General features: G+C 36.6%; 1 protein-coding gene across 5 annotated transcripts; it reads right to left on the bottom strand.

The window, feature by feature from the left end:
- Window positions 1-1,223: 1,223 nt before the first annotated feature.
- Window positions 1,224-15,591, bottom strand: smpd2a (sphingomyelin phosphodiesterase 2a). 5 transcript variants are annotated; one of them, XM_016289389.1, is made up of 11 exons: window positions 9,922-10,090; window positions 9,645-9,827; window positions 7,595-7,691; window positions 6,579-6,655; window positions 4,817-4,910; window positions 3,567-3,656; window positions 3,369-3,451; window positions 3,151-3,283; window positions 2,965-3,069; window positions 2,106-2,259; window positions 1,224-1,987 (listed from the first exon to the last, which is right to left on the bottom strand). In XM_016289389.1, the coding sequence occupies exons 2-11, from the start codon at window positions 9,692-9,694 to the stop codon at window positions 1,584-1,586; spliced, it is 1,287 nt and encodes a 428-aa protein (XP_016144875.1). In that variant the 5' UTR covers window positions 9,695-9,827; window positions 9,922-10,090; the 3' UTR covers window positions 1,224-1,583. The 5 variants fall into 5 exon arrangements, with proteins under 5 accessions (XP_016144875.1, XP_016144874.1, XP_016144873.1 ...); XM_016289388.1 differs by having other exon boundaries at window positions 9,645-9,832; window positions 9,954-10,090; XM_016289387.1 differs by having other exon boundaries at window positions 9,954-10,090.
- Between the last annotated feature and the right edge of the window lie 59 nt (window positions 15,592-15,650).

The raw sequence follows: 15,650 nt of genomic DNA, 5'->3' as shown, positions 1-15,650 counted from the left end.
ATATTAAATGCAATTAAATTAAATGCAAATCAGCAAACTTCTGAACTAGACAGCAGGTCACTTCTAAACACTGGCTGGATCCCAATATTACGTCTGTGTCTCAACTCTTATAGTGAGTGGCCTACCAAGACAGCATTTTGGGCAGCATAAGCTCACAAAATTATGTACAGTACATTCCAGTTTTACAGTAGCAGTTTTGTATACTGCGACCGCACAGACACAATAATCACCAAAAGAGCCGTTCCAAAGAGAAGCGTTGCATTACCTCACAAAAGAGCCATTCCAAAGAGAAACGTTGCATTCCCTCACAAAAGAGCAGTTCCAAAGAGAAACGTTGCATTTGCATTCCCTCGCAAAAGAGCCTTTCCAAAAAGAAACGTTGCATTCCCTCGCAAAAGAGCAGTTCCAAAGAGAAACGTTGCATTCGCTTTCCCTCGCAAAAGAGCCTTTCCAAAAAGAAACGTTGCATTCCCTCGCAAAAGAGCTGTTCCAAAAAGAAACGTTGCATTCCCTCACAAAAGAGCCTCAATAATGCATCTATTGACAGAATAAGGTCGCGCTGCTGAGGCGAGGCTCACACAGTCTCTCCAGGAGAAATCAAAATGCGCAACACTAACAAACTCAGCATCCTGAGGTAAACATTCAAAATGGAAAGTTTTTATATTTAAAATGCAGTTAGTTAGGCAACATCACACAACGTTTTCACCATTATGACTGTTTAATAGTTCTATAAACAGTTCAATATATAAATACAATAATATTAGGTCACTTACATTTTAGGCGGAACACAGCGCACCTCTCACAGCAAACAGCCGATTCATTGCTGATTGATTCCGTGATTTGATCGAATCGGTTGAGTCAAAGTTTCATTAGCCAACGCATAAACATCTGATGAATCTGCCGTTTGAACGAATCGTTTGAACGAACGACTCAAAGACTCACTCATTAAACGCTCACTACTGGCACCTACTGGCGTCTTAATTTCGTTGAAAAGTATCATTTCCACCATAATTTCTTGTTTGTATATTCAAAAATATTTAAAATAATCTCATAATATTATTTAATGCAGTTGTATTTTTCAGTGTAAATTATTTAATTTGGTAATCAATAGATAATCACTTCATTATAATTTAATTTATAGACCAAATGTAAGAATCTGAAAGGAAAGTATTAATTAGATTAATTAAGATGAAATGACATTCAAACAGTGTTTATTAGTTGCCTAAAATGTGGTCTAATACTTCAACAACAACCATTAAAAAAATTGACTTAAGTCTCTTTTGAATTACATTAAAATATCAGTAAGCACACTGTGTCTTTACAGACATAGACAAGCACAGAATTAAATAACTTCCCTCAAGGAAATAAACAGGGCTTTCCATTCAAGTGTTGAAGATGTTCAGTTCGCTGAGATGCAAAAGAGCAGCAGCTCTGTGATGATTAATCTGTCTATTCACTGAGTTGAGGTAGGTATAGCCTCAGAGCACTGATCTCAGATCAGCTCTTCAAGTTATATCCTAACAGCTATTATGTAACACTGAGGTACAGAAACCTGATCCAGCACCAGCTCTTACGGGTCAACCTTACTCCTCCCGTTTAAAAGGACTCAGCGGCTGGAGATCCGGAGAGCCATCTGAGGATGGGGATGCAGAGAGCCGACATCCTGTCAGCTTAGTCTGGAGGTCATTAGAGGTCAGCATCATCTGGTCTTCAGTCTCTTTCAGGACTTTGATGTGTGCGGTGAAGAGCAGGTAGAGCAGAGCTCCAGAGAGGAGCAGGCTCATGCACACAGCTCCCAGAAGCCCCAGCATGCTGAAGGAGCAGAAGCAGGGCAGGAAGGCCATAGCCAGCGGCAGCAGCAGTGACAGCAGAGCACCGAACATCAGACGCATTGCTTTGTCCCGCAGGGCCTCTGTCTGACACAGACCTTCCTTCACCACCGCACGCACCTCTGCCACCACGTCCATCTGCTCTGATACAGCCAGTGCTGGAGGAAGATAGGGCGATGCAGAGTAAAAATTAATTCAACCTACAGTTTGCTTTTAACATCCAATAGCATGTGCATATGTACTGCATTGCAGCAGGGTTTCCTTGGTTATCCTCACCGTCGCTCGATCCATGCTGTCTGCTGTCCTCGGAGCGCAGCAGGGACAGTTCAGCAGTCAGAGCCTCATGGTCAGAATAAGGAAAGGGTTCATCAGCCACTGGACCCTTGGTGGTGGAAAGAGACTCACACTTCATGCTCACTCTCTGAGAACCCTGCACAAGAAAAAGAAGAAACACGAACACTAATGTTGAGTATGTCATATGGAAAGGAGCAGCGTGAAAACTTTAAAAGTTTGTGGCTGGTAAGATTTTTAAATGTTTTTGAAAGTCGTCCCTTCAAAAATACTGTAAAAACAGTAATATTGTGAAATATTATTATAATTCTCTGTTGTAATATATTATAAAATAAAGCAATAATCCCCAAGAAGCAGTGGTTTACAGTGAATTTATAACAGCTAAGGGGCGCTTCACGGGGCTTATTGCTTTTATAAAATGGTTATATATTCTCCGTTTTATAATGTAATTTATTCTTATGATGCAAAGCTGAATTTTCAGTATCATTACTCCAGTCTTCAGTGTCACGTGATCCTTCAGAAATCATTCTAATATGCTGATTTGCTGCTCAAGAAACATTTCTTATTATTAGCAATGTCAAAAACAGTTAAGTTGCTTCATATTTTTGTGAAAACTGTCATACATTTTATTTCAGGATTCTTTGATGAATAGAGGGTTCAAAAGAAGAGCAATTATTTGAAATAGAAATCTTTCATAACATTATAAACAGCTTTACTGTGACTTTTGATCACTTTAATGCATCCTTGCTGAATAAAAGTATTAATTTCTTTAAAAAAAAAATGCACTGACCCCAAACATTTGAATGCAGTCTATATATTTGAATTTCTTACAAGATTATTTTACCTTCATGAGAATATAGTCAATCCTGATGCCCTTCTCGAAAGGAACAAGATCTTGCTTCTTTGTGAAGTGATTGTCTGCTATTAGCGTGTGACCGTCTTCACAGCCCTGCAGAGAGCAACACAGTGACGGTTCCAATCAAAACTGAACACACAAACTGGATAAACAAGTAAAAGGAAGTGCGCTCACATCAAACGTGTCTGTTTCAGTGTAGCAGTCTCTGAGCCCAGTGTGGGATCTGAGGAGTCGGTTTCCCAGGTCCTGAGGGTGCATGTTCAGATCCCCTCCCAGAACCACCAGATCTGCTCCGCAGGACGTGTGGCTAAAGAGGCCATACGGTATGAGTTTACCAAAAGCATGTGACCTCCTTTCTCTACAGCACACTTAGAAAACACACTTGTTCTTACCGCACGAACTGCAGTAGTTCCCACGACTGCACTATTCTGTGGGTCAGGTATTCATCTTGAGCTCTGGAGTACTCTGCATGTAACTGAGAGGAAAGCAGTATCATCACTGAAGGTGCATGGTCTCCAGTTGCTCATAAATAAACCCGAGTGAACATGAAGAGCACACCTCGAGACCTATTAAAGCCAGATTGGACTTACATGAGTAACGTAGACATGTGCCTTTAATCCAAAAATGTCTACAATGACCAACCCAACTGCTTTACCTCCAAACCAGTCGCCATGGTGCAGCTGAGATGAACACACACACACACATACACACACACGCGCACACACACACGTATAAAAGTTAATGCAATTCTTGCTGTTCTTCAATTCTAGTCACATTATGTCCATACATGTCCTTGGACATACTTTTAAAAAGAGCACTTATTACAGAAATGATATACTTTAAAAGAATTGAAGTGCAAACTGAATGTAATGTTTTCAGATACTTAATTGCATGTTAATTTCAATTAAATGAAAAATGTATTATAGTTCAAATTCGTATTACATGCAATCAACTGAACTTTAAGTATAGGACTTATATACATATTTATATATAATTTCATAATTACTTCTATTGTATGTTGGTTAATATGGTTGAAGTGTAATGATGAAAGTACTGACAAGCATTTATGGTAAACTACAATCTACTTCAATGTAATTTCTATTGAAACTTGTATGTCATATATTTAAATATATTTGTAATGATGTGTAAAAATGAGCAATTTAGTACATTTGAAATATATTAACTTTAAATATAATATTGAATAACACACTACAGTATAAATGATACAGTTATACTTTATATGTGCTTTAGTATGTTAGTCAACACAACAAAATATGTGTACTTTAAAGCATTTCATTAAGCATTTTAATTTCATTAATATTAAATAATCTGCTAGTAAAGATTTTTTTTAAATACAGTATACTTATACGATTCGAAATACACTAAAAATGCACATTCAATACAATTAAGCACACTTCTTTTTCACAACAGGTATCATTTTATGTTACTGCTAATATAAGCTTCTGACAGATATAATGTAAGTTATGAATAAGTACTAAATTCTGATGTCTTGGCCAAGAGTTTTCTTAGACTCTCTTCTAGTGATGTGCAAAGGCCACTCTCAAACACGCAGTGATAAGCAAGCAATAATGTACAGTCAGCCAGTCACTATCATAAAATAAACCTTGATAAATAAATCAATTGAAATGAAATCATTTTGAGTTTATATTATGTGAGAAGAGAGAGAGTGGAATATGAAACAAATAATTATGAAACTAGCACACTTATTTAGGAGATCAGTACCTGGTACAAAAAAACAATTATACAGTTAAGTGTCATCATACAAAAATATTTGAAGGCAGATTGATCAATCAGAATGAAGTATGCATAAATAACATACCATATATGGGTAGCCATTGAGAGAGTACTGGTAGAGCAGAGCGTCCTGGATCCTGTGTTTGGAGAACACAGCAAGCCCACTGCCAATGACTCCACTGTAAAAACACCACATACTATCAGATACTAGAACATACAGCTACAAAATAACATTTGCCTTTATGTATCTCTTGCTGTATATATATATATATATATATATATATATATGCCAGCAATCACACAGCTGCACTCATTTTTCAAGTATTATTAGGGAGACTGAAGACAAAAGCCTTTTGTTTGACTCTCATCTACACACTTGAGACTAGGGTTATTATCTATGTTGAGTAGCCCTAGAAAACCTACTTTCTTTTCTTTTGAACATATTGTCTTTTGTTTTGTGCGGACATAATAAAGGAATAGTTCACCCAAAAATGAAAATGTCCTCACCCTCAGGCCATCCAACATGTAGATGAGTTTGTTTCTTCATCTAAACAGATTTAGCATTGCTCACCAATGGATCACTTGCTCACTGATGATAGATTTGTTTATTGCAAGCACACAGCTTTTCACAAAACGTTAACTGATGGACTGGAGTGGTGTGGATTACTTGTGGATTATTGTGATGTTTTTTATCAGCTGACGGCACCCATTCACTGCAGAGGATCCATTAGTGAGCAAGTGATGCAATGCTACATTCCTCCAAATCTGTTCTGATGAAGAAACTCATCTACATCTTGGATGGCCTGAGGTTGTGTAGATTTTCAACACATTTTCATTTGGTTGAAATATTACTTTGATACATCCCTTATTTATTCATTTTACCATGGTGAATAAGCAGACAGCAGCCTGCCTCAAAACTAATTTGAAAGTTCTGCACGTCTGCCACTACAGGATAAAATGCTGCAATCGTGCGCAAATGTCGAAAACACTGAGAAGGTGGATTAAGGATAAGTAATAGAAATAGCAAGCGCCACCAATAATGTGAAAAGCTGGAAGCTTCTAATTTCTAATTGACTACATGCTTCAGGGAGAAGCACTAACTGTAGATAGTACTGCTTCCTTTATTACAAATTCTGACTAATCAGCTTCATTGATTGCATGCTTTAAGATCAATGCTTATTTTTCATGTCTCATAATGATAAGGATAAAATGTAAAAGTCACTGAGAAGACTCAGAATATGATGGAATATCCAATCAAATGTCTCAAAAGAAGGTTTTACGTTTCTTAAAGGGATAGTTCACCCAAAAATAATAAAACGTCTTAATTTATTCACTTATTGAAGTTCCAAAACCATTTCATTCATGAAACACAAAAGCAGAACTTTTGAAGAATGTCTAACCTGCTATTTTCCATACAATGAAAGTAGACAGAGACGAAGGGACACCAAACGACTTTAGTTCTTTGGTGTCTTGTAACCAAACGTGACACACCAAATTTGTTAGTTTGTTTTATTAAATAACTTAAATGTTGGTCTGTTCCTGTCAGAATGCTTTACAACTTCTCCTTTTGTGTTTTCACGGAAGAAAAAAAGTCATACAGGTTTGGAACGACACAGGGGTGTGTAAATGATGGCTGATTTTTTTTGTTTTTGGTGAACTATCCCTTTAAGTGGGGATCTTGTTTCCCGTCATTGACCAGGAATCTTTTTCTCTCTGGAATGTGTGAGAGCGTCTAGCCGCTTGATCGCTGATCAGAAGGTTTCAAAGTCTTTCTTTCCAAAAACCCAACTGCTTTGAAGTATAAAGCAACATTCAAAGTCCCTCATGTCACGGCGAGTTGAACTGACCTCTTGAAATAGTGAGTGTAAGGATGAGAGGAGGACAGCTTTCTCTTCAAGAAAAGGAAATCTCTTTCACTCCACACCTAGAACAATGTTAAAGATACTAAGATCAGTAAAAATGAAGTTTATGTGTGTTTCTAGCAAGCACTGAAAACTTATACAGACATTTCAAATGAGCATACAATGCAAAGGTTTTCTGGTCTCTTATACTGTGTTATGAGCATTTTTTTAAATTATTATAATTTTTAGAAATCACAAAGAACAAAATTATGTTTTGGAGCTGAGCATAGCTAAAGAAAAACTAAATTCAATTAAAAAAACATTCCATTACTTTTGAAGAATTCATTAACATACACTCAGAAAAATTATGATTATTATTTTTTTTTTTTAAAGAAATCTCTTATAAAGGCTGCATTTATTTGTTAAAAATACAGAAAAAACAGCAATAGAGTGAAATATTATTACAATAAAAAACAGCTTTCTATTTTAATATATTTTAAAATGTAATTTATTATTTTAATGCCAAAGCTTTTCAGCATCATTTTTTATCTTTTCTTTTACGTAGCCCAAAACTTTAAATGGTAGTGTATCATGGTTTCCTTAAAAATATTAAGCAAAGGAAAAACAAAAAACAAATCAGCATATTATACTGATTTCTGAAGGATCATGTGACACTGAAGACTGGCGTAATGATGCTGAAAATTCTGCTTTGATCACAGGAAAAAAAATACATTTTTAAACATATTCAAGAAGTAAACAGTCATTTTAAATATTTTGCAATATTACTGTATTTTCGATCAAATAAATGCTGCCTGGTTGAACGTAAGAGACTTCTTTCAAAAACAACCCTTACGGACCCCAAACATTTTAACCTGCCACAACCACATATCTGTTTAGGACACAGTCTTATTCATCCATCAGGGAAATGAAGTAAAATGAAGTGCTAAAGTCACAAGGGCACAGAATTAATCCCTAAAGACAGTCAGAGGATAAGAGGGTTAAAAGTGTAGAGTAAAACCCACTTCCTGTAACAGGGCGATGTCGTGCTGCTCTCGGCCCAGTAATTCTCCGATCATCTCATACCGCTGTGTACAGAGTTGACTGAAGAATCGAATTCCCCTGAAAAACACGAAACCATAGTCACTATTGTCTTGCGGTCTACCTCTAACCCACATACAAAACCCAAATAGCATTTACTGTGTACACATATGCAGTCATTATGCTCCACATTTAAAGGGGTGGTTCACTGTTTTTTTTCTAGGCTTGATTGTGTTTATGGGGTGCAGTCTAACATGTGATAATGCTTTGTTTTTTTAAAAACGCATTATTTTTCACATAATTGACCTTTATTCCACACAGCCCTGTCCCTTATCTGAGAAACACGCTGATCATTTCCTTCTTTTATGAAGCCCCTCCCTCAGAAATAGGCGATGGGCTCTGATTGGTTAGCTAGGCCAGTGTGTTGTGATTGGCTAAACCGCCTCTAGCGTGCGTCTAAGCGTCCCGCCCCTCACCTCAGCGGCATGTGCTCCGGTTGTATTGTAAACAACTGCGTCGTTAATATCACTTATCAGTTTGAGCCCGGTTGAGAAGCAGAGGATATTAGTGAAGAGGATCGTGTAGAACCTGTGCATGCACAGCTTTTAATAATAGGCCTATGTTTTTTTGTTTGTTGTTGTCTCACACTTTTAGATGCGGTGTTATTTGTAAATGCTACTGCTTATGTTAGCTTTTAATATATGGTTTCATCCTGATTAAAGCTTTAATACAGTATGGCAACTGCACGCACGTCCATGTTTTAACGCTTCTCATAGCTATGTGAAAATAAGTGTATAATTGTAACAGTTCATTGTTGGAGCTGAGCTGAATGAGAGAGAGAGAGAGAGAGAGAGAGAGAGAGAGAGAGAGCGTGTGCAGAGCAGGGGACTCGAGGAACAGTATTAAGAACCGCTGCTTTAGAACATTGATTTTGAAACTTGTGAATCCTTTAGAAGACAGAATCGCGATTCATATGTGAATAGATTTTATACATAAACACTTAAACTGGTCTAATATACACACACACACACACGCGCGCACACACACACACAAACACACCATTTTTTTACTTTTTTAATATATCATTGTTTTAAATATTTATGTCAAATATATCTAATAAAGTCTGTATGTCGGGTCAATTTCTAAAAGTTTTTCATATGTGCATTCAATGCAAAGGTTGTCTGGTTTCTGAAACAGTGTCTTAAGAGTAAGGATTTTTTTTAAAAATCAAATAATAGAGAACAATTTCTAGCAATAAAATATTTTGGCGCTGAGCCATACTAGAAAAAAAGTACATTCCAGTGTACAGTGAAAAAATGTACAGTCCATTATTTTGAAGATTTGATAAACTGTGATATTCCAAGGTTTGGAAACCCTATTTAAAAATTACATACATCAAGGTTATTACTGTTAACTAAGAATACAGAATAAAATGTTAGTTGAAATAAAATAAACATGAACTGAAATAACATAAAAAGCTATTTGCCAATGAACCATTTTTCACTTTCATGTACCGTAAATTGATGTCCTAAAATAACTTAAAGTATAACTGAAATAAAAATGAATACAAACTATATAGACATACAAAAACCTGACAAAAACACAATGGGAAATATTAAATAAAAACAAATTCAAATTATTATAAATAAAAAAATCGATCAATGTAATACTATATATTAATAAATACTATAAGAGTGCATATAACGCCTTCAAAATTAATTAAATAATTAATTAATTATAGAATGCTACATTTTTTCCGAACATATTAATTTGATAATTTACATGTCTGGGTGCTTTACTTTGCTGAAGCTTTGAGCTGGATGGATGAAAAAAAAAAGTTATCCAAAAACAAATTACTAGATTATTTACTTAAAACCTGACGTGTGCAGCAAACTCGTAAAATATTCATAAGCAACTCAAAGCATAATTAACTCAATACATTTCTATAAAGCACCGAACATCGTTCCGGAGCGCTTCTAATACGAACGCGTCTTGCGTGCGTCTCTTCGACGCGGAAGCATCCTCTGAGCTCACCAGCAGTTGAGAGAGAAGACGCGCAGTGTGTCGGGCCGCGCTGTTGGCATGATGCCGCGCTGCTCGGGCTCCAGTCCGTCCCTCCGTCCGTCAGCGGAGAGCGCTTTAAAGCCGGCTCAGTCCGGAGGCGGAGCTCCAAACTAATCCACCGAGCAGACAGACTCAGTGACATCTGAAACCCTGCTGCTCTTTCATTCGTTAAAACGATTCACACTGACAGCCAGATTTGGTTTGGATCGATATATCTCTCAGCTTAGCAAAATGGGTTCAAGCGTACTTTAAACTCTTCTTGAGTCGTGTAAATAATACCTGCATGCGCCTGGAGCTCAGACCGATGCTCCGCCCTCTTTCTGAGCTCGTGACTGGGTTCTCTCTTTGACTGATCGATTACCATCATCTTCCCGTCAAATGACCCCCACTGCATCCAGTGCCGCACACAGCGCAGTGCAGCTCATGCGCTGCTGGACAGAAACAGCCGCCTGCATTGTGGGTAGTGTAGTTAGCCCATGCCACATTTACCCCAGGCAAGTGTTCTGTAACTACAGCGCTTACAGTGAATAGTGATCATTAATAATCCTAATCATGTGATTGATTATGTGTATTAATTAATTCATTTAAGGGGTTATTTAAAGAGTTCAAAATCAAAATCAAAGTTAGTATTCATGTAAAAGTAGAAGATTTTCATAAATATGCTCTGGTCAAGCTCGGACACTTTAACATTATTAATTAAAACTGGTTTAAATTGATTATTTAGGCTACACAATGGTGGGGCAGTTTAAGGGATGGAAACAAAGAGATAAAGTTAGGCATGATTGGACTCGTTTCATCAAGTCCATTGATAATGCCTATTGACATTCTCTTTTTTATCAACAAAAATGATCTTTTTTTTCCAGGAAAATGACATGATTAAGGAACTGTCTTTTGACGAGGACAGAGGAAAAACCTATAGACTGATCACAGTTCAACTTCATTTAAAATAGACTCTATGTGCATTTAATTGATACGCTGTAAAAAGTGGAAACCTGCAATTGTTACCTTACGGAGCAATTTTACCTGATTTAACCCATAAAAACAATTGCGTTGGTATAAATGAACGTATTTGGGTTGATTTAGTGATGCTAATTAATATTTTATTTTATTTGAAAAAAAAAAAAACTTAATTTATATAAGTTATACCAATTTTTTCATTGTACTTTACATTAATAAATGCAGTTAAATGTGACCCTATACAGTCACAGCTGTTGCCTAGTATTAATTATCCTAATGATATTATTACATTCTAATGTTTTATATATATATATATATACTGTATAACAACAACAAAAGCAATTTGGATGTTATAGCTTCCAGGGCACGGAAGTCACTTTAATGAGCAAATACATGAAACTGAAGATGTTACAACCCTTATTTCATATTAACCAGAACAATATGATACTGGAACAAACAAAACAAAAACAAAAAAAAGATGAAAAAAAGAATAGACATAAAAACATTTTTCCTGTAACATTCTTAAAATATACACAAAGCAATTTGTAGAATTTCAAAATTAATTTCTATTTTTCTCTCTCTCACACACACACACACACACACACACACTCACATACACACACACACACACACACACACACACTCACACACACACTCACACACACACACACACACACTCACACACACACTCACACACACACACACACACACTCACACACACACTCACACACACACACACACACACTCACACACACACTCACACACACACACACACACACTCACACACACACTCACACACACACACACACACACTCACACACACACTCACACACACACACACACACACTCACACACACACTCACACACACACACACACACACTCACACACACACTCACACACACACACACACACACTCACACACACACTCACACACACACACACACACACTCACACACACACTCACACACACACACACACACACTCACACACACACTCACACACACACACACACACACTCACACACACACTCACACACACACACACACACACTCACACACACACTCACACACACACACACACACACTCACACACACACTCACACACACACACACACACACTCACACACACACTCACACACACACACACACACACTCACACACACACTCACACACACACACACACACACTCACACACACACTCACACACACACACACACACACTCACACACACACTCACACACACACACACACACACTCACACACACACTCACACACACACACACACACACTCACACACACACTCACACACACACACACACACACTCACACACACACTCACACACACACACACACACACTCACACACACACTCACACACACACACACACACACTCACACACACACTCACACACACACACACACACACTCACACACACACTCACACACACACACACACACACTCACACACACACTCACACACACACACACACACACTCACACACACACTCACACACACACACACACACACTCACACACACACTCACACACACACACACACTCACATACACGCACACACAGAATCATGGTTGTTCTTTTAAAATGTCACAGAAGACCTGAAGCACACAATAAGGCAAGACTGGGATGGTGTTCACATTCGATTCTTTGGTTAAGATATTACAGATTAGTTTAGAAACTTTCACACAAACACACACACACATACACACACACACACACACACACACACACACACACACACAAAGCTCCAAAAGGAGAATGCACAACGAAATAAACAGTCCTCAGTTATTTATGCAACATCAACATGTGCTTTCCATAATGTACCAATATATGATGCCATAAATAATCAGATGACTCCAATTAATTGTCAATGATTATGTCTGACATTAAAAATCATATGTAACCACTGCAGGTGACTGTGGGTTAAAAAAAAAATTAACACCAAGATGGATGCGATGTGTGGAAGCATAAATGTAAAAAAAAGTGTACTGAATCCATGACTCCACATACTGTATATACTGACATTAAAAACCTAGAGTGTTTCTACATTACTGAAAGAACCTGAGAAAACGTGGATCGGAATAGCCCAGATCTTATTGCACATTTTGATATGGAATTAACGGTTAATTTCACTTGGTGCTGTTCAAAACCTTCTGTTGACCAATGGCACGCCTTACAAAAATTGAGAGAACAACTGAAATATTGAAATTGTACATTAAAATACAATGTTTTTTTCTATCTTTGTTTTAAAATACAGTCTTTTTTATTAGGAAAATACTTAAGCACCCAGTTAGGTGTAATTGCTTTGGTGATGATGTAATTAGCACTTAGTTCATTGATTAAAAACACTGAGAAATCAAAACCAAGTGTTACATGCTGAGATTGGTTTTGTCCCGCTGTAACCCCTTTATGCAACAGCAGATTTGCCCTCTTTGTTTTAAACAGTGTTAGGTGATCTACTGCATTTTCCTGCTCTCTCGCTAGTATGGCGAAGGTAGACACAGAAGTGATAAGGCACTCAAAATGAGGGCAATCGAGTAAAAGCATGCATAATCACAATAATCTTTATGGCAAAATGGTTTTAAACAAAAATTCTGCTTTAAAAACACACTTTACATATCCACGGAAGCCCGTTTCCACCACAGAATAAAAAAACAACAACTAAATAAATAAAAGCAAATGTTGACATTTTATCTCATAGTTAAAATAGACTCCTAGACTAATTTCTTACAATTACAAATTAACATCTCAGAATTCTGAGTTCACATCTCGCAATTCTTCCCCCCCCCCCCCTCTCGACAAAAAAAAAAAAAGGAAATTCAGCCTTTTTACGAGAAATGTACGTAATTTACAAGAATTACGAGAAATAAACAGAATTGTGAAAAAACTTTCTGACTTTTTTTTTTCAATTTCAAGTTTACTTCTCTCAGTTCTGACTTTATATCTTGCAACTCTGACCTTTTTCCCTCAGAATTCTGAGTTCACATCTCGCAATTCTTTCCCTCCCCCCCGCCCCCGCTATGGAATAAAAAATAAAAAGGTAATTGCGACTTTTTATCTCACAATTCTGACTTTTTTTCTTGTAATTCTGAGTTTAAATCTCACAATTTGGGCTTTGTTTTTAGAAATTCTGAGAAAATTTTTTTTTACGAGAAATTTAAGATTTACGTAATTTACAAGAATTACAAGAAATAGACAGAATTGCGAAATATAAACTTTCTGACTTTTTTTTTCAATTTCAAGTTTACTTCTCTCAGTTCTGACTTTATATCTTGCAATTCTGACCTTTTTTCCTCAGAATTCTGAGTTTACATCTCGCAATTCTGTTTTTTGCTTCCGCTACCGAATAAAAAAATTAAAAATGGTATTTGCGACTTTTTATCTCACAATTCTGACTTTTTTTCTTGTAATTCTGAGTTTAAATCTCACAATTTGGACTTTGCTTTTAGAAATTCTGAGAAAAAAATATTTACGAGAAATGTACGTAATTTACAAGAATTACGAGAAATAAACAGAATTGTGAAATATAAACTTTCTGACTTTTTTTTTTCAATTTCAAGTTTACTTCTCTCAGTTCTGACTTTATATCTTGCAATTCTGACCTTTTTCCCTCAGAATTCTGAGTTTACATCTCGCAATTCTGTTTTCTGCTTCCGCTACCGAATAAAAAAATTAAAAATGGTATTTGCGACTTTTTATCTCACAATTCTGACTTTTTTTCTTGTAATTCTGAGTTTAAATCTCACAATTTGGACTTTGTTTTTAGAAATTCTGAGAAAAAAATATTTACGAGAAATTTAAGATTTACGTAATTTACAAGAATTACAAGAAATAGACAGAATTGCGAAATATAAACTTTCTGACTTTTTTTTTCAATTTCAAGTTTACTTCTCTCAGTTCTGACTTTATATCTTGCAACTCTGACCTTTTTTCCTCAGAATTCTGAGTTTACATCTCGCAATTCTGTTTTCTGCTTCCGCTACCGAATAAAAAAAATAAAAAAATGTAATTGTGACTTTATAAACTTTCTGACTTTTTTTTTTATTTCAAGTTTACTTCTCTCAGTTCTGACTTTATATCTTGCAACTCTGACCTTTTTTCCTCAGAATTCTGAGTTTACATCTCGCAATTCTGTTTTTTGCTTACGCTACCGAATAAAAAAAATAAAAAATGTAATTGTGACTTTTTATCTCACAATTCTGACTGTTTTTCTTGCAATAGCAAATTTATATCTCACAATTCTGATTTATCTTCTCAGAATTGCGAGTTTATATCTAGTTGAATTGCGAGAAACCTTGAGATAAATACTCGCATTCACCTTTTTTTTTTTTATTCTGTGGCGGAAACAAGCTTCCATACATATCCATGTAACCCCAGGAGGTAGAAATAGCTCACACATTTGCATTTCCCAAAACAGAAAATCAAGTCAAATCGAGAGTAAAACTTGCAAAAGTGTGCGACATTCGTGGAACACGAACCCTGAACTTTTTGCAACTTGCTCTTACCATCCCAAACATTCGGTGTCTCTTTCCTACACAAAACCGTTTTTATTTTCAAGACGCATTGTTCTGAGCACAATCTGAGCCCGCGATCTGTCAAAGGTCAGAGGTAGCAAGCTGCTGTGTCTGATTGAAAGACAAACATACACTATCACAACATTCCTGATTAGAGAAAGACTCGTATCGACCAGAATTCCTTTCCTATTCGCTTACAATTGCCTTTAAAAAGACCTTTGTGCCTTCAGAGTCTAGTACCACAAACATGACAAGCGTCAGAATCAGAGTTCACCCACCACAGACATTCAAGACCTCTCCCCCACAAAACAGTAAGAAACAGAATTATCCCTGAAAGTACATTTCCTTTGCTTTTAAGGAACACGACTAAATATACAACACAACCTAGCGCAGAGGATCCCGGTTTGTCCGTGATTGTGTTCATGAGCTTCAGGTTTGTCTAATTTTCTTCTCCTCACTTTGTTCGTACGCATTCGAGGAACAGCGTCTGG

The sequence above is a fragment of the Sinocyclocheilus grahami genome, unplaced genomic scaffold (assembly GCF_001515645.1).
Source record: "Sinocyclocheilus grahami isolate Dianchi unplaced genomic scaffold, SAMN03320097.WGS_v1.1 scaffold245.1, whole genome shotgun sequence".
In the NCBI taxonomy this organism is placed as follows: Eukaryota; Metazoa; Chordata; class Actinopteri; order Cypriniformes; family Cyprinidae; genus Sinocyclocheilus; species Sinocyclocheilus grahami.
The sequence above is the reverse complement of the archived record's forward strand: the minus strand, read 5'-3'. Positions and strand labels throughout refer to the sequence as shown.

Coding starts and splice junctions, on each gene's coding strand:
- smpd2a (XM_016289386.1), bottom strand. CDS start 15,583: ATGAACACAATCACGGACAAACCGGGATCCTCTGCGCTAGGTTGTGTT. Junction 3,657..4,816: donor TCAATGGCTACCCATATATG/GTATGTTATTTA, acceptor TGTTCATCTCAG/CTGCACCATGGCGACTGGTT. Junction 2,260..2,964: donor TTGACTATATTCTCATGAAG/GTAAAATAATCT, acceptor TTTCTTGTGCAG/GGTTCTCAGAGAGTGAGCAT.